General features: G+C 42.6%; 1 protein-coding gene across 1 annotated transcript in view; it reads left to right on the forward strand.

The window, feature by feature from the left end:
- The first annotated feature begins 2,021 nt into the window (after nt 1-2,021).
- The window catches only part of LOC8043724 (atrial natriuretic peptide receptor 3), a 45,934-nt gene continuing 23,469 nt past the window's right edge, over nt 2,022-24,486 (forward strand). The window contains exon 1 of the mRNA XM_042292129.1: nt 2,022-2,840. Within this exon, the coding sequence (XP_042148063.1) occupies nt 2,126-2,840 (715 nt within the window). The 5' untranslated portion in view covers nt 2,022-2,125. The remainder of the gene's footprint in view (nt 2,841-24,486) is intronic.

Below are 24,486 nucleotides of genomic sequence, written 5' to 3' on the forward strand. Positions count from 1 at the left end.
TACCCCCCCCCCCCCCCCCTCTTGAGTGGGGAGGCGCTGTAGGTCTCCCCTGTAGGCCGCATATGCTATTTGCAGATAGCGTAACGTCCTTGTTTTCAGACATATGGCACTACTCCGCGCGTTTTTGAACAGATCGGGTCGGGTGTAGCGGAAATGTCCAAGGGCTTTTGTTTTCCTTTGTTGTTTTATATCAAGTAAAAAAGAATGTAATCAATATCATTAGTGATATCAAAATTGCTCATTCTGAACCAAAACATAAACAAAGAAAGATTTTAATCGATGTCTTTTTTGCGTAATATGCGCTAAAGCGTCGACGCCGTAGCTGCGCTGATTGTGTCGGGCAGTGTATGCTCCAGATGCTGTGTACGTGTTTTGTAGAATATGATGTAGGGGACATCATATTCTAAAGTCTGTGACTCGAGGAAAGAGGCAACTGGCTTCTGAGCAGCGAACATCGACAAAGCAAAAGAAAGTTCTGAAACTGACCTTTGCACTGTTTTGTGAAAAACGTTTCCTTTATGTGTCGTGGTGTCGATGTACTTTACTCTAGGTATATGTTGGTTTCTAAAAATTGTTTTGAGATATATCGCTTCATGTGTTTACTTTTTTCATACAGTGAATTTATTTAGAAAGTGCATTCTAATATTTCTAAAGGAATTCTAGAGATAACTTTTTTGCAATAGAGATAATAGAGAGCGCCATCTTTAAAGTCTAATTTCTATAAACCGCTTTTAGACTTTCGTGACAGTCAAACTGTACAAACTGTATAAATCATACAAAGATAAATATTTCATCATAAAAAAAGATATATATTAACTGCAGTTGACGGAGGCGGCCGAACGAGAGACTAGCAGCTGCTTAAGAAGGTCAAAGATGAGAGGTATTGCTCAACTAAGAAAATTAGATTCAAATGCGAATGTTTTATGGGCTAATAGCTAAGCATTTGTCCCACATCTATGTGAAAAGTGTACTATATTGACTTACCTGCGGATAAAACTGACTTAAGTTAGTATTATTTGATTCAGTAGGCCTCAAACACACGTATCCCTTTATTTCCCGCGTTTGAAAAATTAAATTCAGCGGGTAAGAATAGACAAAATACAGACTACTAATATAAGGCAATGTTTTCACTCGGAGTTCTATCCCCCGGAAAAAGTTACGGACAGCCGTTTCCAAAATAATGTTTAGAAAGTATTTTATCTTAATCAGGCGAATCACAAATGTAGCAGAAATTTGAAGAAAGAACTGAAAATTAAGAAGACGTCCAAGCTTTGCTTGACAATATAGCTCACCATGGGACGCTATGCTATAACCTTTCAACACAGTCTTCTTTTTCCACACTAGTGCAGGTAATATAAAGGGCCTTGAAAATTATGTTTTCATAACACGAAATATAGCGACTGTATTTCGTTTTGAAAGAAACGCGAATTTGTAAAATTTCAGTTAGATTCCCTTAAAATGTGGAGTCACTACTTCAGTGTCATAGAGAAACAGTTTCACTTGAAATATATAACAATACACGGAAACAGGACTCGTCATCGGACACACATATTACCATCGGCTAGATTGTGTGTCATTTAAGAAACAAAATATCCCTAAATAAAAAGAAACAATAAAAAACACCAAAAATAAACGAGACGTATAAATGTGAACAAGCACGGCTAGATGTTCTACTTGTTCACTTGGTACTTTTTGTTTCGCGATGCTTTTTTTCTTTTCGTGATAACTAAAGTACTTCTTTTAATATTCGCCTAGAGAATGTGGTCATTAATGTTCAACCCGTGGTTCTGCAACCCAAGCCATGTTTAAAAAACCGTTCAAAAGCACGAAGTTCATCTGAACCAAGCGCGCAAACCCTCGGCGTTCCCAAGTATCCCACTTCCCCAACAGATGGCGATGCGCGTCCGCTTCCTACCGGACTCCGGTTTCCGCCTCCGAAGCTTTGCACACACAAGCACGCACGCACAGCCTAAAGGCGCCCAGAAGCAAAATCCAGTTACCTCAATTGAGGGAGCGCGCCGTCGCGTGGTCCACCAAGAACTCTGGCCGAAGCGAGGAGCGGGCAAACAGCGACAGTCGGAGCAGCACCCACGAGCCGGCTCGACGTTCCAAACCCAGGCATGAGATGACACCTCCACGGCTGTCCATCCTCCCGTCCGTGGCACTCACGCTCGCTGCAGTCGTGTGCTCGTCGCGTGCTCAGGTCTCCGGCAGAGCCGACAGAATCCGCATGGACAGTCTTCGCCAACTGTCTCCAAGGACTCCTCACTTTCTCGTGCTGGCGCCAGACGATAACAGCCTTCCCTACGCCCTGAAAAAGGTGCTTCCAGCCGTCCTGGTGGCCGTTTCCAAGACAAAGCTCAACGTGATCGTACACCACTACGACACCAAGTGTTCGTCCACAAACGGACCACTTTCCGTGTTCGATTACTACATCTCGGGCCAGGTAGACGTCTTCTTTGGTCCATCCTGCCCCTACGTACTGGCGCCGGTCATCCGGTACGCATCGGAATGGGGGCTTCCTTTGCTCACAGCTGCTGGCCAGAACGACCACTTTGACAGCAAGTCCGTCTATTACCGACTGCTGACGAGGATGAATGGCTCCTTTTCCAGTCTAGGTCAGGTGTTTGTCGAGGTGATGCGGCAATTTGACTGGACTGTGGTGGCCTTCCTGTTTCACCAGTTCAAGGACAACTCCAAGGGTCACACGGAGTGCTACTTTTCGCTCTCGTCCGTCTTCACTGCTCTGGGAAAGAACGCGTCGCACCACTCTTTCGACGAGGATGACCACGACGTGGAATTTCATCAGCTGCTGGGAAAGATCTCCCAGAAGGCACGAAGTAAGTGGATCGGCCTTTTTCGCGCAAAAATATTTAACCAAGAATTTAATGCAGTTAACTTGATTTTTCGAATATTTTGTCAAACTCTTATGAGGCAAACGACATCCTGAGTTCCGGTGGTTGCCTGTTCGTCACATCCCGGTCTAAAATTTCTAGGCAATAATATTAAAGAGCTTCTTAGTATTGGGACTGAATACTCAAGAATACAGAGGTATCCACTAAGTAATTTTATATCAAAAACACCTTGTGGATGCATTATCTCAATAATAATTTGGACTAAGTAGAGAAAAACGGCGTACCAATGAAACATGCTTTACATTATTTACAATGTCCTGTTTAAAAGCGGACAGTCGTAAGTTGCATAGTTATTGCGGAGCTTTACAAGACTGCGAAGCACGGTAATACAACACTTCAAGTGATAAAACCGGAATTAGTTTTTGTGCATTGAAATCGATCACTTCCTTCATCCTCTCGGGCGGGGAAGGAACAGTAGAGGACTTTAGTAGAGAGTAATGACTGTTGGAAGTTGAAATAAGTTTTGGTGTATAATTATCCAAAATTGTTTTTACATATTTTCCATCCTTTAGTTTGCAATATATCAATAACACGTCTTCCACATATCTTACGTTATGGTGGCTGTGCACACTCAAGCTTTTCATTTGCATTTTGTTATTTATTGAAAACAGTAAATAGTCATTCAGTATTCGTCAAGAATATAGTCTTACCATCATTTCCCCCTTGATCTAACAATTCCTTCATCCTACCCCTGTCTTATTTCCGGTAATGTACTCCTTAACTAAAGTAGTCCATGATAAGAAAAAGCTAGTCGTACCAACAAACGAATTTTAGATACTATATTTTTGTCACTCTTCAACCATTTTTGTCGTGGTTAATTAGAAACTATTCGAGTATTTTTTTTCTAAAAACTAAATATACAAATATTACTTGGGTAGTTGTCATGCTGCCAAGAATGGTTAATACCATGGAACCTGGTTTAACTGCTCCAAATACTGCTCTGTAAATTTAAAAAAAAACGGTTTGGAAGTTCCTACAGTACGAAATATTACCTTAGCAAATACCGTATGGGTGCAGGCGAGCTGGTGAATATGAATCATGTTTAATTAACCTGAGACAGTCATAGAAAAGAAACATAAAAACATGAAAGAGACAAAAAATTGATCGGACGTCGTGTAAAAAGAAATAGACAGGAGGCTTCGTCCTGTCTACTTTCCGTCTCTTCTATGTTATAATAGTTATAATGCTTCCTCTATACCACAGTCTCAGGTTAATTCAACATGGTTATAATCGTAGCGCTCACGATGCATTTACTTTTACTTTACAGTGTGCCTCTAGCCACAAAACACAAAACGATGCACAACTTGGCATTGCTTGCTACAGTCAAAAGGAAACGCTTATTTACTTATACTTGAGCTGGACCGTTACTGGGCCCTTTTTTACATTTTCAAAGTTTTTAAAATTGCACGAAATATAATAAAATTTCATTGTTTATTCAAACTATAATTTACTCGCTCTAACGTTCTGCAACAAAGGGGCCGCGTACGCCGCAAGTTTTGCCTAGTATTTAGTCATTCGGCTGTAAATATACACATGTTGCAGGGGGGTTCTTACTGATTTACCATAAAAGCCCGAATTTTGCTCCTTTTCCTTTTATGATAATAAGATCCTAGTGCAATGTATAACAAAGACTGTGCGTTCATGAATAAAAGATGAACTTATGAAAATGCTTAACGTACAGACCTCTTAGCTTGCTAGTAATAAAAAAATATTTAAACGACCTGGTTGCGTTATATGTGAAGCGAGGTCACGAAAAATGTGCACTGTTTCAATATTAAACATGATTTTTATTGAAATGTAAAGTTGTTCGCGAAGAAAACCTCAGAACCTTAAATATTACGTCCTTGCTATGGAAATCGAGGGATTGTTTTGATAGGAATTTAAGGGCACTATTAATTTTTTAGGTTCATACAGAAGTAAATAAAAACTATAAACTAAGCTTTGGGAAATTGTTCGAAAAATTATAAAATCTCAGAATATGATGTTTTGATTTGTTTTGAGATATTTTAAACAAAAATGTGCGAAAAAATAAGAATATTTAGTTTGATTATAATGCAATTAAATGCAAATGTTGCAAGCGAGCTCGACAAGAATGACGAGAATAATCCCTGGAGAAGGGGAACAAGAGGGACAAATGACAAACACAAATCTCCAAACGCAACTAGGTGACTGGTGCGCGACCGAAAAAATTTGCCTCGTCCGGGTTCAAACCCGGGACCTCTCCATTACAGGTGGATGGCTCTACCAATTGAGCTAACCAGGGGTTAGACATCAGTAGAGCAAACGGGTTTTATCAGCCGCCACCAGTCTAACACCAACAAGGGTGAAGCTTGCAATTTAAGGTTATGATTATAATGCAATTAAATGCAAAGGTTGCAAGCGAGCTGGACAAGAATGACGAAAATAATCCCTGTTGAAGGGGAACAAGAGGGACAAAGGACAAACACAAATCTCCAAACACAGCTAGGTGACTGGTGCGCGACCGAAAAAATCCGCCTGGTCCGGGTATCGAACCCGGGACCTCTCCATTACAGGTGGAGCGCTCTACCAATCGAGCTAACCAGGGGTTAGTCATCAGTAGAGCAAACGGGTTTTATCAGCCGCCACCAGTCTAACACCAACAAGGGTGAAGCTTGCAATTTAAGGTTATGATTATAATGCAATTAAATGCAAAGGTTGCAAGCGAGCTGGACAAGAATGACGAAAATAATCCCTGGAGAAGGGGAAAGAGAGGGACAAAGGACAACCATTTTTTCTGTTCTTTGGTCTCCAACGGCGGGAAAAAACGTAATATGTTCCATTGGGGGAATATGTAATTATTTATAACCATCTCTTCTTAAGTAAGCGTCTTAGGAGTGCAATTTCTGTCAAGTAGAAGGTAGGAGAGCGGAGTTTCTGTGTTTGTGATATAAAACTATTTCGTTACATTTAATTTCTTACAGCAATTGTAAGTCACTATGTTCTTGGGCCCCTAATGAGATGTGCATATAATTTGGGTGCTAAATATTTCGTGTTTCCAGGCTCGTTTTCTTCCTTCATTCACCTCGCCTTGACTGTTTGGCCGATGGACGTAATTACGCTGGCTGCACACGTGCTTTGCGCTCACGTGAGAAAGGCGCGAAGTTTCGTTGGGAAACTGCCTAATGACCATGGGAACTTCTCTATCATTAAGCCCGTCCGTTCTGTAGTCAATTTTGTCGCGGCCGCTGACAGCCCTTAGCTAGAATATATTTAATCTAGAGCAGGGTACTGATGTTTTCGCTGGTGGTATATTAAGTCTACAGCTGTATATACCGTGAAATATTTTGTTATACGTATGCCATAAATAAGAAATGCTAATAATAATATTAATACTAATAATAATCTAAGTAATAGTAATAATAACAACAATAATGCCTCGGAGAGCCACGGCATCGCAGAAGAACGGCAGCCCGAACCAAGGAGGCCCACGGTGTCCCGTCTAGTGAGGGTGATTATGGGATGATACACTTTCAAACGCACCATATTCTCTTTTGGGCTAAGCTATCAACCCTTGAGGGTAAGTTTGTTTGACTCACGCCTGCAGTTTTAGAATAAAGAAGATAACATATAATAAGCAAAAATATTCAATCTTAATATATCCAATTACGTCTGGCTAGGATTTTGTACATTCCAGACAACAAATTTTCATGTGACACAAAATTCTCATAAATTCGAGAGCGGGAGTGTCATACTGACATATGTCAAATCATTCAGTTTAAATAAACATTACTATAACAATAGTGAGAGCAGCCTTAGGTGTCAACGTCCGCAGAGTAGTGAAATTGTTAATCACTTAGAATATTTTTAATTTATGTGTCGAAACAACTCCTTTCGCAACAACGAAGGTTGAATACAATCAAACAAATATATCAAGATAATACATTTTGCATAGAATTATTAGGTGAGTGGGTAAAAAGTCAAGCAAAGAAAACGACAAGACGCCGTACCCCGTCGACATCTGCTTTTCTTTTGTTCGGGTTTGTACTTCTCGTAAAACTATATACCAATAAATACCCATCTAGAATATAAAAAATGAAGAACAGTTCAAACGTGTGATAATTAGAGTTTTTTACGATTCCAAAAAAGAGAAGATAAAGAGAGATCATGTATTGAACACAATTCTTGAGAGGTGATGATTTCGTCAAAAAGCTGCCTTCTTATATCAAGATTCAAAGAGAAACAAAAAGCTTAAATAGTTTTTATCTTCAACGTTTGTTGAATGATATAAAAAAAAACACTCTACTCAGACGACCCAGTGACGTAAATGTAGTTGAAAGTTCTCGTGCAATAGGAAACAAAAACAAACCTTTTTTTTTTCGCAGTGGCTGTAGGCATAGATTCACTACATGCAAAAGGTGGAAAGTCATGAACGCTTCTTAAAAACAAAACAAACAAAAAACTTTGCCTTGAATATTATTCTTGATTCACTTTATATTGGGACTGAGTTACCACCGCAGTTTTTGCTTACGGTACTTACAGAGCAAGTTGCTATGGTTTCTAACGGTAAGAAGTTCTGTCTGACAAATAACCATCACTGCTGCTTGTAGAGAATACTTTCAATGAATTGGAATTTTTATCTATAAACCAAAAAAAAAATGACTTCAGCATTTCCTTAATGCGGTTGCTCATGTCAAAAAAAGTAAAACAAAAACTACGAAGTTCTTTCATAGACTATACTATATTGAAGAGCTTGGCGCTGATGTTGGGCAAATAGAACATATAGATCTCTACGGTACTAAATTAAGAATGGTCGTCTAAAATCTATTAAAGCACCAGCGAGATCTTTGCCATAAATATGAAACTTATAGTATCGTGAAAGAATATCTAAATTCACTAAATTCAAATCGTTACAATTTTTTTAGATGATGACCGTTATCTGCTGAAAAGCTGCGAGTACGCAGCTTTTTTCCAGCCCCCTAGTCCCAAATGTAATTGTTTGTGACTTAATAAACTGATTGATTGATTGATTGATTGATTGATCTTGTCTATTCTTACTGTGGGTTTGCTGTGAGCTTGCTGGGCATGTGCCGAGCAGTGTTATTATCTTAGCCTTTTCCCCTGTAAATTAAGCCTTTATTGGTGCTCATTTTGGGGTGCCGAATATATAATCTAGCGGCTAGCGAGAAACTTCGGCTTGTTTGTTAGAAATCTAGTGTGATCTCTATCTTTTTCTGGTAACATGTAGAAAAAAAATAAACTGTACCTAATATAACAATATATATATAAAAAAATGATGCCCAACCTTTGGCTCTGTTCGATAAGTCAGCCTTCGCTGTCAGCCATATATCGCCCATCTCTTCTGGTCACGTGATATCAGACTTGGGGAGTAATCTGTTACAAGTAACAGATTACTCGTAATCTGTTACTTTTTGAAGTAATTTTGTAATTGCCACGTTACTTTTTTCGGAAGGAATTTGCAATGTAATTTTGTTACAAAATATTGGTAACAAATTACTCTAATTACTGGTTACTTTTAAAAAAATAGAGGCATAGTACTGTAACTGGAGCAATACGAGCAGAAAATTCAGCAGCATAAAGAAAGGAAGTTCGACATAATAAAAAAACATCAGGAAAGCCAAAAGAAAACACGATTGTTTGTGTAACCGGTCACTAGAACCACTAGAAGAACGGGCAAGGCATGTAGAAATATACAAAAAACAAAGATTAAGTAAAAGAACCCGGAGTAGGCTCTCCGTCGCCTTGCATCGTGTTTTTCTTCTTCCGGGCTGTGGAAAGCTTTTCGAGTTTATTTGTTTTGTCTTTTACACCGGTTCACCTTTTCCAACTACTTTGACGTCTCCCACCACATGCACAGAAATCAAACGCGGGTCCGTACCCCCTCGACTCGCGGGCTCACAGCTCGCCTAATAGCCGATTCAAACAACGGACCGAATCGCGATTTTCGTCCGCGGACCGTGTACCACGTGATCGGCACGTCGCCGATTCCTGCGATCTGCTCCTCGTCCGCGGACGCGCGGATGATAAAGTCGAGCGTCTCTTTCACTTGCAGATTTTTGGCAGGAGATTGACTTGAAAAGCGTTTAATGCGGCCGCGGTACATGGTTGTCTTGTTTTTTTGTTTCTTTCTACACAATTAAAACAAAAATGGCGAATCGTTGTGTATCTGTGAGTTCGCTGGTTAATTTTGTCGCGCGATTCTTGGCTCCACACGTGAAAGAAACTGCAGAAAACTTGTTCGGCTGAAGGGGTGTTCAAACAGGATACTACAAAACGCACGACTCCGACAAATCGTGCGGCGCTCCGCTTCCGGCCATATTTTTTTGCCAGGGGGAAACTTCCCCCCGTCAAATCTCCCTCGATCGCTTCCTCCACGGCGGCCTTGCTCTGCTCATCACGTGGAATCGGAGAGCCACTCACACGCTCTGTTGGCTGTCAGTTAATCGCCCAAGGACTCCGCCGTTTTTCAAGTCCCGAAAATGAGAAAAGGAACGACACGAAGGTGAGGTACGCGAGGTCGTTGGCGAGGTCAGCCAGACGCAGATGGCGTGTGACGTCAAATCTTACGAGCGGCGACGTCAAAGGAAAGTGGAGGAGGCGAGCAGAAAAGTCGTGATGTTGGCTTGACCACAAAGATCGTCGGGGACACGACTTCTGCAAAAAAAAGCGTCAAAAATGAAGCGCCCGCTTCAATTTTCACGATTTGTCGGAGTCGTGCGTTTTGTAGTTTTCTGTTTGGACAACCCTTCACCCGACGCAGTTCAGGTACTCCTCCGGGTCCGTGTCAAGAAGCTTCCGTCAAAACCGCGATAATTCTTACACGTCCAATTTAAGGTGACCTTGGTACAATCAGGATTTCACCGAGCAAGACCTCTCCTGTGGCAGTGTGCACTTGAGTCTTGTGCACGGGCACGGAGTGCGTGAAGGCATCTTCAAACGCCCCTCCGCGAGCCCAGAACTTCGTCGCTTCTTACGCCGGACTCTTCTCGAGCAGGACCATGCCTGTGTTACTATCGTGCTTTGGGTTAGTAACGCTAGTGGCGCTTCGCGCGAAGCCTATCACGGTGTTTTGTTTCAATCTGTACGTACCAGCGACGTACAATTCTTTAACGAGAAATCAAACGTCCATTTCTCTCTTGGACAACGGTGACACGGTATGATGTTGGAGTTTCGTGGCGCTCTGGGGCGGCGGACGAGCCGCGGACATGTTATCACGTGATCAATGCGCCCGCGGATAAGTCCGTCGTGTGAATCAGCTCTGACAGACGATGTAGCCTCGCGCGAGGGGGTCGAATTTTCTTTGTGTTTGATGTGTGCAACTGTTTTCTGGCACGCTCTTGAGGCACGACTGAAAAGCGCCCGGCGCGAGGCTAAGAGCATCGTCTTCTAAGGTACTGACGATACTTCTTTTGGTGCAGTTGTCTGAGCTTGGTGGTCGAGTCCAGTCTTCACTTTATAGTCAACTGTCAACATAAAAAGGGGGGGGGGGGGGTGAGTTAGGCCATCTAAGGAGTGCTGACGAACAGAGAGAAAGAACACTTAAAAGTGGTGTGATCCTGTATTGTTTTGTGAGACCGATGGCCACCGCTTTTCTCGCTTTCTATGGCCTCCACAAATATTGGTATGAAATTGAGAACCGATGAATGATCGATAACCCGTAACCTCCACGTTTTCTGTCTGGCCGAGTTTTCGGTCATGGAGCGTCCGTCGTCTCCATGGCCATCTCTTAATGGGAGGCTCAAAATTCAGGGCATTAAGGAGAACGGAAACCTAGAGTTTCAGCGCATACTTTGCTCGCCAAAAACATACGTTGTCATCAGCTAGAACAACAAACTCTAATGCACAGAAACACGTCAAGGTAAGCTGGGACACCTACATTCTGCATGGGCTAATAATTGAAACGTTAGAACCATTTTTTTTTTGTGAGTAACAGGCAAAACACCCGAGTCAAAAGGGAGGTTTCGTAGATCGCTTCTTTAGCTCCGATCTGGTAGCGGAGGTAGACACTGCTACTGTGCATGCGCAGCACTATCTTTGTCTGCACAATTTCAAGGATCATTTCCTGAGGCCGTAAGTTAGCGGGATGGCGAGTGTGGTTTCAGCTTTTGGCGCCTTGTCAGCTTACATATGGCCGAGTGCACCTACACTCTTTCTCTTAAATGCAATATTTTATTTTTACAAGAACTACCATAATACGGGCGTATGAGAAATGAAAAAATAGTGTGGCAGAACATTTTTGAAAAATATGAAAATTGCTTCTATTGTTTTCTGGCTAAGTGTACGAAAAAAGTAACGTGGAAGTAATTTGTAACGTAACGAGTAATCTGTTACTTTTCAGCGAAAGTAATTTTTAACCTAACGAGTAAAGTTATCCGTTACTTTTCAACGAAAGTCGTTTGTATTGTTAATCCATTACATTTTAAGCTCGGTAATTTGTAATTGTAATCCATTATATTTTTTTTTAAGTAACGAGCACAAGTCTGCGTGATATGACCATGTGGATTCCGGATTGACTCGGATCTACTCTAGTGCTATCGTGTGAGGTTAGCCGCTAACAGCTGAAATGAACGCGTTGTTTTCACCTGCAGCTACACGTGGTATTGATTGATACTGCTCGTGAGAAGAAGGCCCCAGCACTCATGCAACGTCAGCCTCAACTTATCGGCTCAAAAAGCAGACGTTCCGTCCTTGCGCGCTTCCGCCGCCACAGCTTCGCACGCGAAAAGGCGCTGCAGGCTGCTGAGCGCGCCTCACTGTCGAACGCCAGCTCCTCCGCTAGCCGCGCTACGCACCTTTTACAAAGCGCCCCCTATAGTTACCGCACGGAGCGTATATATATATATATATGCGTTTTCTGAAACACCGTATATATATATATATATATATAGGGTGTTTCAGAAAACGCAGGCCAAATCGCTCCTGCGAAAACTACTCATTGCAATGAAAAAAGGCGTGTGGCGTTTTGGTCCTGGGCCAGGGGCCCATTTAGTAAAATTATCAAAGTCCGGGATGATTATTTTGTTAATTAATTTTCCGTAATTCACTTTTTAATATTGTGTTTAAGGGCATGGTTTAAATTAGACAATTGCTCAGCATTATCGTAAAAAACTGAATCAACAAATTGCAGAACGATAGAAGGCACGCGAAGCATTTTACGACTTTCTGAAAAACCGCACAAAATCGACGGGTTTTTAAGTTTCGGTTTGCTATCGGAGCGCATCTCAGCCCCGGCGGCTCCGCGCCCCGTGGAGATATAGCGCAACCAGCCTCTGCTGCGCTGTCATCGTGCAACGCAGCAGAGGCTGGCTGCACTATCTCTCTACGGGGTGAAGTGCCGCCGGGGCTGAGATGCGCTCCGATAGCAAACCAAAACTTAAAAACCCGTCGATTTTGTGCGGTTTTTCAGAAAGCCGTAAAATGCTTCGCGTGCCTTCTATCGTTTTATGATGCTGAACAATTTTCTTATTTAAACTATGCCCTTAAACACAATATTAAAAAGTTAATTAGGCAACAATAATTAACAACTTAATTATCCCAGACTTTAATAGTTTTCCTAAATGGGCCCCTGGCCCAGGACCAAAACGCCACAAGCGTTTTTGTAGTTTTCGCAGGAGCGATTTGGCCTGCGTTCTCTGAAACGCAGTATATATATATATATATATATATATATATATATATATATATATATATATATATATATATATATATATATATTTATATATATATATATATATATATATATATATATTTAATTATTTATTTATTTATACATACATACATACATACATACTGCTAGCCCGTGGGCTGTGGCAGGGAGGAACAACATATAACAAAACGATACAGTTCATACCTGGAATAAAAACTTTGATCAATACCGTATTTACAAAATTGGATACAAGACGCGCCCAAAGCGGAAATGAAAAAAGAAGGAACTAAAGGCACGTAAAAGTTAAAGTTGTAATCACTTTAACAATAACAGTATACTGACCACAATAATCAACAACAATCGAAAGCACGTGCCGTCTACATTCGACCTGATAACAATGAAGACAATATGAAAAGACAAAAACTGCAATACATCATTCAAAGAATCGCGCGATGTATACATATTTAATTTCAAAGAAAGTGAAACGAGAGAAAATAACAGCGAGGCGGTATGCTTACATTTTAAGCACAGTAATTAAGTCTAATAGCATCCTCAAGGACTGAAATATCGTTGTGATTTACAATAGGCTCAGGTTTCAGAAGATTAACGTTTGAGAAGCATAACGAAGCAGTGCGAATGTAAATGTCTATATTTTTTCGCCGGAAAATCAAGGAATACGTTTTGAAGAGCTAATTAACTACAGATTATTTCTCATGCCTAGACCTCACAACTTTAACTATAGCACCCTTTCTAAATTAAATTTGCCCCTCTTCCCGATGCTACTTTGCTCGACTTAACACCTCGCTAGAAATCGGATTAACTGGGAGAGAATGGGGAAGATTAAACAAAATGAGACGCTGCTAAAATTAAAGGAGGACTTTGAACCTACTTTTTGAAACCGAGAGTGAGTGAGAGCAACACCCAACGACGCTTCGTCAACTGCGCGTCTTCGTCGAGAACCTTCAAGCGAGAAAAAGAGCAACTCGCCGTTATGACTGCACGAAGGCAGTTCGTTTATCGCATGGACCACATAACGTTTAACGATTGTGTCCCTCGTCAAAAAAAAAAAAAAAACATCTCATGTGCTTTTGAGAGAGATTGAAGATATCGAGATGGTGACAACCTTGCGGTCTCGTAAATCACATTGGGGAGCAACGACAAACGTGAGACGTCCTCGTAGAGGACGTTCAGGACAATTAAGCGCGCCAGTTTTAAAAACGACACTGAAAAGGCTGCTTTACATTTAAAAAAAAATGCAAACAAAAAAAAATTGCTGGGAAATTGTCTTGCACGTGAAGCGTGTAACGTCTACGCTCTCGGCGCATTTCATTGGTTAGTTTTGTGACAGGTTTAACGCCGTGGCATGTGCACTCCACTCGATAACAATTCTTCGAGTGGAGATACCGGCACGAACCTGGGGGGGAGGGTTTTAAACGTGCGACAGGGAGTCATGTAGTCATCTGCCGGACGCAGAGCGGATGCCCCGCAGGAATTTCCCGCCAATCAGACATGTGTGTCGTACCCCAGGGGTCATGCTAACAGATTCCCCAACAATCCACCAATGCATCTTCCTGTCATTTTTTTAACCACTTTTTTGTACTTTGCTTGTCGGAGTACGTCGACGCCCTTGGATGCGGTCATCCATCTCACCTGTGGAAAGAACCACATCTATACCACTTGTGGAAGGAACCGCAACTATATAACTCGTGGAGTGAACCGCGTCCATCGTTTTAACTACAGACCCACACCACAGCCCACGCACCAATACTACGGTAACACAGTGCGAAGAACAACCGGCGATGGCAGATCATCAACTGAGCAATTCTTCGCCTTCCACCGCGCGGCGGCGCGACACCTACTAGATAACAAAATAGTAGTGCTGAATGAGAAGGTGTCATCAGAGAAGGCGAACGCTTGGCACAGATTCGACACGACGATTGCGTCAACATTCGGCTCAAACGACACTCTAAGAAAAAAAGGAGGAGAAGGGTAGCAACAGCGACTGTTCCTCCTTGTTGCGGACAAGTTGCCCAGAGAAGCGAGGAACGGCAGTTCGGATGAATAGAGGAGAGCGCGTTCCTCCTTGTTGAGTTGGTGCAGGGGTAAAACATCGCGCTACTGACCAAGTGGTCAGAGGTTCGATCCTTAAAAGAGCGGGCTTTTTTTTTTTTTTTCGTCAAGTTTTTTTTTTTTTTTTATTTACCAAAACACACATAAACAAACCCAGACCGATGGAAGGAAAATTAAAGTCCTTATTATTCACCGAGACGTTTTCCTCCTTCTCCAGGCAGACCGGAGAAAGCTTTCGCCGTCCCGGCTCATCTTCTTTCGGTTTCGTTTTTCGAGCACATCGCGCACGTTGTTTAATAAATTAATGTTGAGTTGATTGAGCTTCAGCAGCAGCGAAGGCCGTCTGTAACTCCGTCTTCCAGTCGAAACGTGCAGAACATTTCGGTTGCATTGACGTTTTTACCACTAATTTTATCAAACGAGCTAACGAAGCCGCTAGAAACAGCGAAGTTCCGGAGCAGTGCCAGCAGCGCTACATACACTGGCCGCCTCCGATTTGCGTGACACACGCGGAACGGCGGAACTACAGCAGCGAAACCACGAGGAACTGTGTCGACGTTTTCGACGTTATGGAAATCACGGGAACTGCATCCAAGGCAGGCAGGTTTTCCTGCCGGCTGCCTGGGTGCCTTCCGTGCTGAGTTCGGTTCTGTTGTCCCGTGCCAAGTGCCAACCGGCGTTCAACGTGATTCTGTATTTCTGCGTGTCAGCAACATCGTCAACGTGGTTCTGTATTTCTGCGTGTGAGCGACATCGTGATGGCAGTGTTGTGGGTTGTGAACAGAAGACTGGAATTATCGCCGATGTGACCGTGTGTTCGCGTATTAGTGGTGTAACAACAAAATGAGATGATGTAAACTGTCGGGCATTGATGCCGCTGGTCGGGCCGAGATCGGAGGGGGCGGGGTGTCGCAGGATAACATTCCGCTTTACATTAAAGAGTTTAAAACCACTTGAGGGATTAGGTGCAGTCGATCGACGTGTGGATAGTCATGTTGGAACGCTGGTCTGAACGGTAAGCTCCTATCGTACAGTGGACAATGTGACTGTCGGTCCCCGAGAGCGATTGCGCTCTGGGGAAAAGACCGAACAGTACGAAAGTATGACGGAAAGTACGTATATTTACAATGGAAGTTTAGCATAAAAAACAGGCAAAATAAAAAAAAAAACGCAATCCTTTATTTTACTGTTTAAATATATTACGGTTCCTGTAAATACTGCCCTCCAAGTGGCGCGCTGGGATGAGCGGTAGAAGTTTTCGAGCTCGCAACGGCGTAGCTGACTGCATTCCAGTTGATCGAAAAGCGATATCTCTGCCCGTGAAGCATCATTTCCAGCTGAGTGAATATCCGCTCTACAAAGATTAATCCAAGACGGCAATTGCAGCCGTGCGCGAACAGCACAAATAGAAAAACAAACACTACAATATAAATACTGGCTACGAAGGGCCGTGCGGGAAAACAAACTCATGGCTTGGAACCACATTGGAGCGGCTCGATTTATTGGCTTTCAAATAATTACGGCATAATCGAGCGTTTTCTTTTTAATAAGAGATTCATCCCCTGAGCCATTAAAAATAGTTTCAGATGTATGAGATTGCTGGGAAAAAATTAGCATGTTCAGAATATTTTTTATTGCTTAGAGAGTCACCGAAAAATTCCGTACGTTCAAAACGACCAGTATAAAAGACGGAAACGCAGGTCTCGGGAGTTGTGATCGGTGTAGTGAGTTGTTGTATTGATGTTTGTATGTGCGATGCCTGTGTATGTGCTCAATATGTCTTCACCTGATGCTTGTAGTGTGTGTAACGTGTCTGCATATGTTAGAAATTCCCGAACAAAAGGAAACGCAATTGTGGCGTAAGCAAAAAAAAATATTTTTTTTTTGTAAAAAACACGAATATGGCGGTACCTAGCGCCACCTAGCCTAGCTACGTGCGATTACTCAGCTTGACCCTGTCATCTGGTGGCAAGCGATGTAACATCCTTTCACGCTACGCGGCTACGCCATAATTTCGTGTTACCGTGCTGAGGTAAGCCAAGAGGTTGCTTCGGATTTCCTTTTTTTTTTGAGAGCGGCTTTTGGTGTTGCGGGCGAACGATATTCACTCCTCCGTGATGTGCGGTTGACGCAACGGTTGACGAAGGAATTGTGGCTCGAGGAATAGCAAAGGTAAGACAAAGTGCGCGAACTGGGTGCCGGTTGTCTCCGTTGAACATCGCAGTGCTGACGATGAGAAGACTGAGTGACTGCATGCTTTCGAAACGTAAGTTTCTTTACCTGCAGGGGTAAAGAAACTTTGGAAATAAATGCAGTTCGCGGAAAGCTCGTGTTACGTTTTTATTTGCTGCTCCTCTCGCTTCGTACAATAGTCTTGGTGTTCTCGTTAAGCCTTACCGAGCTCGATTTGCTCGATTCGTGGCCGCCATAATGAGATGCAGTCGACGGAGGAACTTTTGCTCCCCTGCTTAAGGGACGAAAGTTTCTCCCTTTCTGAAGGAACATATGTGTCAAGAGCGTTCCTCCCTTTAGGGAGGACTATACTGACCCTTTTTTCTAAGAGTGTAGAGCCGAGGCCGAGCGCTGACGCAGCACTCGTTTCCAATCTGAGTCCAGCGTTGGCTTTCACTGATTAAGCAATCTTATTCAGCACTACGACTTTGTTGTCTAGGAGGTCTTGCGCGGCGCCTCCTCCTCTCTGGCTCCGCGCCAGCTGTGCGCGTGACTTTGCCGAGAACAAAAGGGCTCGTTTTGACGAAAAACCGGCGGTGTCTGTGAGTTTGTCAGCGCCGGGGAAAGAGGGAGAGGTTGACGCGTGCTCACGTCAGCTCTGTCTGCGCCGGGGAGAAAGGGAGAGGTTGACGCGTGCTCACGTCAGCGCTTCAGACCAGGGGGAGTGCCGCACGCGACAACTGAGAAACGAAAGACACCGCCGAGTTTTCATCAAAACGAGCGTTCTAATCCTAACGCATTAATAGAAACCCGACGATAAGTCAGGACATATAGTGTCGTGTCTAACCTTGGTTATTTTGAGTAAGTTATCTCGACAATATGGGGCGGCGGAATCGCGGACCTCCTGAAATATACCATTTATTGTTATTAATATTATTAGGATTTGGCATGGAGTCACGTGCAAGTTATTATGTTGGGTGTTTAATGTCACGACTGTGTATAAAGACGCGGACAAGTAATTAAATTGAAATGATAATAATAGCTGTACCTTGGCTTCCCTAACTGGGTTTTCTTTAAGACGTTCATCTATACCATCTGCTCGCAAATTGACATTAATCCGAAAACTGCAAAATACGATGCAAACCTTAAAATAACAATATTTATAACTAAAATACGGCCACTATCTAAGGTAATATGTAGCAACGTGTTCTGTGCAGTGAAGTCAAGGGAATAAGAAAGTGGAGCAAGGAGCGCCGTTACCAGTCTAAGAGGAATTCTTATATCTTATGACGTCTTCCAATGTCCTAAGTTAGTACAGATATTCACTTGCTGCGAATTAAGGACTATTTATACGATGATCGACCACTGCCCGCTGATGAAATATCTTTAGTCTCTAATGGTACCGGAGGTAGGGCACCCTTGGTTTTTAATGTAGTGGTGATATGGAAAAATAAAGCAATGATATGCTCGAAGAACCCGCTATTATAAAGGCCACGCTAGTGATCTTTATATTGTTGTTCCGCTGAGGATCGACGGGCGTCTTGACGGGGATTCATTTACAATGAAATGTTGTGCAGTCAACCGCGAAGCACTGTGGCATCTGTGGCGCGAGTGAAGACGCAGAACACAAGAAAATATTTATAGAATAGCAGAATACAAAGCATTAGGCAAATGTTGCTTCCTAAAAGAAAGTAAGCTTTACCGTAACTTGAAGTCATTTTTGGACCCAGCCATGGCAAATGAAATGGTCCGTAATACAATGCATGTAAAGTTAAACAAACAGATCGATGTATATGATATTTGTATCACCACGTTTTCTTCTCATGAAAAGTCAATTTGAAAAGAAACGTCTGCGAAATAATATGTTGAGGAAGTGAAATGTTTCCACCTGTAAGTACAAAATAATGTTGTAACGTTCTACAAATACAATTCGAAATAGCTTACGGAATAGTGCTTTACTCGATCCGCCATTAGTATGATGCCCCATCTTCCTCTTCCTCTATCCCTGCTCAGCCTGGTTTCTTCTTCTTCTATGTCCATCATCTAGCTGTCACATTATACCAACCTTTTTTACTCATTACTCCTGGGATGATATGGAAACACATTTCCGATGGTAGCGCAATCAGTGTCATTTGTTGAAGTGGTTTACCATATGACTTTTAGGATATCTTGCGTGGTAGCTGTTTTCGTCACTTGGTAGGGCCCGGAAAATTCTGTGTGTGTTACATGGATGCCTTTCCTAACAATAACGAAATCGCCCACTTCAATGTCAGGGACTGAACGAGATCTTTTGTCAAAGTTTTTCTTCATTCTTTTCCTGTAGAGCTCTTGCTGTTTATAGGTCTTCTTTTCTTCTGTCAGCACTAGATCATCTTGGATACCAAGTTGTACATCTGCCGGTAAGTAAGGTACAAGTCCGAAGGCCGCGTAGTTAGGACTACAGCCTAGGGCTGTAGTATGTGAGCGGTTAGGATGGGCCAGTGCTGCCTCAAGGGCACACTTCCAACCGCCGACGAAGTTCGGGTACATAAACAAGTACTGCTTCAAGTCTCGAATCAGTCGCTCGGCGAGGTCGTTCACTTCCCGGTGATATGGGGCAGCAAAGCGCAGTTCGATTCCCCTGGATCTTGCCCATTGCTCCAGTTTTTTACTCCGGAACGCAGGACCATTGTCCGAAACAATCACCTTGGTGTTTTGTCCCTTTCTAGCATTGAAATGACGTTGTTTGCGTCTTCTTTTCCTGCTCTTGAGGCAGCGATGCGCGTGCACTCGTCTATGGATATAAGAAAAGTTTGGGTTCTAGCCACTCTATCACCCTTCATTCTTAATTCGGCAAAATCCAGATGGACTACTTCGAATGGGACATCCGAGTGAATCGGTAAAGTCATCTCATTGAATCGTTGCTTCTACTTGGCTTTGTTCATCTGGCATTCGTGACACGAACGCACATACTGGTAGATGTCTTGCTTCATTCCAGGTCAGCAGAATCGGTGAGCCAGTTTACTATACGTCTTCCAATATCCATCATGGCCGGCTGATTCTGAACTATCATGGTATAGCCTGAGAATGGAACTTACAGCCGTGACTGGAACTTCAAACTTGCCATCGCTGAAAGTTAGATCTTCGGTTCCCTCCCACAGTCGAGTGTAGAAGACCTCCTCCGTATCATGCCTCAGCTCGGAAATCGACAGACGAGACACTGCATCTGCATCTTTAAGGTGAACTCCCGGCCGATGAAATACCTCAAACTCTAATTGTTGGAGTTCGTTTATCCACCTAGCTGTTTTTCCTTTCGGTTCAGTCATTCATAGGAGGAGCGTTAATGCTTAGTGATCCGTGAAGAGTTTGAACTTCTGGCCCTCGAGGTACGAGCGAAAGTATCGCAGAGAAAAAGAAGGTACGGCTTCTTTTTTCTGTTGTTGTGTAATTTACTTCAGGCTTAGAAAAAGTATATGAGTGATACCCTATGACGGAGAGCTGTTGAGATGTTGGCTTTGTCGGATTACGCTGATAAAGAACAGCACTCGTGCCATAGTGGGATGCATCCGTGTTCAGTTCAAAAGGCAGGTCAAAATCGGGTAAGATCAATACAGGATCAGAAGAAATCGCTTGCAATGGACGTCAAAAGGTTTTCGGAGGCAGGAGATCCGAGCAACGGATTCTTGCTTGGTAGTTTTAGACCTTCCGTCGAAGTTCCGCCCAAGAAATACCACCTTTCCTTGGAAGAATTCACTCTTTTTTATATTGATCTTAAAATGTCTCCCTTTCAAAGCATCCAGCACGGATGCCAGATGTCGACCGCGATCTTCTTGACTCTTTGAATACACAATTAGGTCCTCGATATAGACGTTACAGAAGTTTCCTAGAAATGGGCTTAGTAGTTCTTTTATCATCTTTTGGAACCAGATTGGTGAATTCTTCCAGCCAAAGGGATGTCTGTTGTACTCGTATACAGCAAATGTTGTTATGAATGCAGTATATTTCTTGTACTCTTCCCACAAAAGGAACTTGTAAAAATCCTTTCTAAAGGTCAATCCTAGAAAATACTGTGCATCCTCCTGTCTCATCGATGATGTTGTCAATTCTGGGCATCGGAAAAGGAAAAAGTTGGGTTTGACGGTTAATCATGCTATAATCGATACATAGCCGTAGTGATCCATCTTCCTTCGGCACGATGGTTATTGGCGATGCAAAAGAAGAGACAGAGGGTCGAATGATTTCGGCATCCAGCATGTCGTCTAGTTCCCTCTTTAGCCAACGTTTGTTTTCTAAAGACATGTTGTATGGCTTCCGTCTGACAATGGTGGTATCTGCCAACTCGAATGGTACTTCGAAACAAGTGGTTGCGGGTGGGTATTTGCCCACAGGTAATATTTCTTGGTAGTTTAATGAGTATATCATCAACTGATTCCACATATTCTGCCTTTTTATTTGCATTGGCAAGGTTTGTGTCAGATACTTGGACCGTATCATCCCAGTATTTGTTGATATGCATTCTCTTGATATGTGGCCGAGACAGTAACAAGTCATAATTTAGTCCATTAATTACTAGAGCTTTGGTCTGGACTTGTTGGGATTTATATTGAATGCTCAGGTAAATCCATTTGGTGTGTATTTTCTTTCTTCCGCCGTAGCCTTGAACCTCGATTGTACGACCCTCAAAAGTTCTTTTACGATCAACAACCTCTTGGTTAACTATAGTCACAGACGTTCCGCTGTCAACGAAGGCTTTTAAGGTTCTTCCATTCACATTTACATTTATATACAAGAGTGTTGATTGGGACAAAAAGACAGGCTCCATTGTTGTCGAGGGGTGGGACTGTAAACCTCCTTCATAAGTTTTTGTGGTTGACTGGACTTCAGCCCTTTCACGGTCCTCAAATGTTGCTAGGTGAGTTGCTGACTGCTTCTGCGGCACAGCTTGTGGATTCCAATGTGAAGGTTTTTGTACAAGACTTCCATATCTGTGCGACTGAAGGGTTGCTTCAGTAGGCTTCTGCGTTGTTCGGGGCCACGCATCTAAGCAGAGATGTTAAAAACAGTCCAGAAGGCCCTCCACACTTTTGGGCGCTTTCACTTGGACCTATTTTTGCAGCTCTTTCGGAAGTCCGTGAATAACCAGCGGGACAACGGATGAGCCTGGTAGGGAGTAGTCTGCCATCTGGAGCAATCGTCGTTTTTCATAGAAATATTCCATGACACTTCCTGCTTTGTACTTGTAGAATATAGCTTTATCTTACTTCTCCTCGGGATTTTGTTAAAATGCCAAATGAAAACTCCTTTTCCACTGTTCCCAGGGGTCGTTGAGATGGTCCGTTAAGTGGAGCTCATACCACTTTTTCGCCATTCCTTTGAAAAAAAGTCGCAGAAGAAGAGGAAGAGGAAAACCTCTTCCTTTTCTTCTATCCCTGCTCTACCTGGTTTCTTCTTCTTCTATGTCCATCATCTAGCTGTCACAAAGGTTACTTATTTTTATATATCTTTAAACAAATTTACAGTGAATAGTAAATAGGCTTCCTTGTATTTTATTGCGTTTTATTCGGTTTTTCTTTAACGAAGGAGAACCTATAGCGATGAATTTTGGGAAAGCTAAAATAGCATTTATTTATTTTTTATTGGATTTTATTTATAGCACGAAGCTTTAACTTTAGAAACACTTATCAAGCAGATTATGTGCTTGAAATATGCTCAAGCCTTGCTACTTTCTAATACATTATTCTGTTTTCTTTTCTTTAATTCATATTGTTTTATGTTTAGGCCAGGGGAATACTTCGCGTTTATCGCCGATGGCGCCTCGGCTAACAAAGATAATAAGGTTTTTTTTTTGTCCAAGAGAGCGGCGTAAAATTTAAGAATTGTTGAAGCCTCAAGACAATTAACGAGCCTAATGGAGTGTGCCATCGGAAGGCGTTAAAGTACAAATGTTATAAATATCCCTGCGTGGCACAAAATATACGCTAGTAAAGGGATTCCATTGTTCAAGGCCGAGACAGCCTTTTGTTGACACTTTTAATATACGTGGGAAAGAAAAAAGGTAAAAAGAAGTAAAAATGACGCATATGTCGTCACCATCTTATTAAAACCTTCGAATAATTTAGGACGATGATATCTTAACCGACAACGAAAGATCCAGTATTTGGAATGCAAGGTTGCTGAGTTTTCAGTTTCATTTCAAGAAGCACTAGCGAAAAAGACGCGAGGGTGCAAATGAGCTGGTTTAAGTTTGGAATTGTATAATTACGCGAGACTTCGGTGACATGACGACAAAAATATGACAAGAAGAAGGAAAGAAGTCTCCCTGTCGCTTTACTGTCGTCGCCGCAGTTTCAGGTAATTCTACAAACAGGAAGTACGCTTGTTGTTTCAAGCGCACCATTTTTGGCTTTATGAAATAGTTTTTATTTTGGAACAAATCAATTATTACAGTACACGAACAAGGGTATCCGAGAAATCGCAAACCGAGTATTCATAAAGGAAAGAAAAGAGTGGTACATTAAGGGCAGAAGGAGACGTATACTGAATACTATTGGGACTTCACTGCGAGCGCGGCGTAGAGCGCCATCACCGCCTTCTCATTGTTCTCTCTCCAGAGCAGTAAACGTTACACGACGTATGTGTCCGGGCATTGCTGCTTATAGCCGCGCCCACACGTTTACGCGAATACGGCAAAGATTGTAAGTTGAAGGGAGTGAATCAAGATACCACGCCGTCTATTATCGGATCCTTAGTCTGACGTCATTTGGAGATTAAGCAGGCCTTGTATGTACGAAAGGTCACAAACAACGTAATAATGCGGCGTTTTTATTTGCTCATTACCGAATTCTATGAAATTCGGATCATTAATGCGATGCCGGGAAGTCGTCATGCCTGGCGTTTCTTAAGCTGTCTAGAGCTAAAGGGGCTATTGATACCATCCATATAGCTAAGTACTGCTCCTCCTGGCTCTAAAGCTACTACAAAACTAACATTAATAATATTACACCATATTTTGGACTCCTTTAATAACGAGTCGGGTGATCAAGGTAAACGAAATAAACCCGACGAAACCGTATACCACCCTTGAACACTGCTCAGCAGTAAAGAGTCATCGTACGAAAGAACCTCCAAGAGAGCCTATCATACAAGGTAGCTGCGAATTTCAATGTTTTGGTTTTCGCCTTTTTTCGCCCCGAATGTTAGACCTGTTTTTATGACCACGCTGCCCTCCAAGAACAGCAAATAGGAACATTACCTTTATTTTGACGGCGGCTATACGGCTCGTAATTTTACTTTTGATTGCACCGCAAAATTAAATTTTTTTTCGGACACACGGTGTTAAGTTTTCGAACGTCAACAAGACAAGTTTATCTCTCAATTCAACCTGTGGAGAGGACAACCTGGTACGTCGTAAAGCTATTTAATTGTAAGTCTTCCTAGTCCATTTAGTTTTCCCTTCGGCTAGGCTCTCCGCGACGAGGACGCTGCAACTGCGCACACTCTAAGAAAAAAGGGAGCGCGACTTAGTCCCTCAGGGGACCAAATGCGCTGCCACCACCATTAGTCCCCTAGGGGAGCAACTGTAACGGGAGCAACTGTTGCGCCCCGTCAGTTAGTCCCTCGCACTAGCACCGTTGGGACGAACTGTTACACCGTTTCAAATGCACCTCGAGGACTAACTGTTAGGCCCTTGCACTTGGTCCCCTGGGACCAACTGTTACACCGTTT

This window comes from Ixodes scapularis, unplaced genomic scaffold (assembly GCF_016920785.2).
Source record: "Ixodes scapularis isolate PalLabHiFi unplaced genomic scaffold, ASM1692078v2 PGA_scaffold0__279_contigs__length_252992795, whole genome shotgun sequence".
Lineage (NCBI taxonomy): Eukaryota > Metazoa > Arthropoda > Arachnida > Ixodida > Ixodidae > Ixodes > Ixodes scapularis.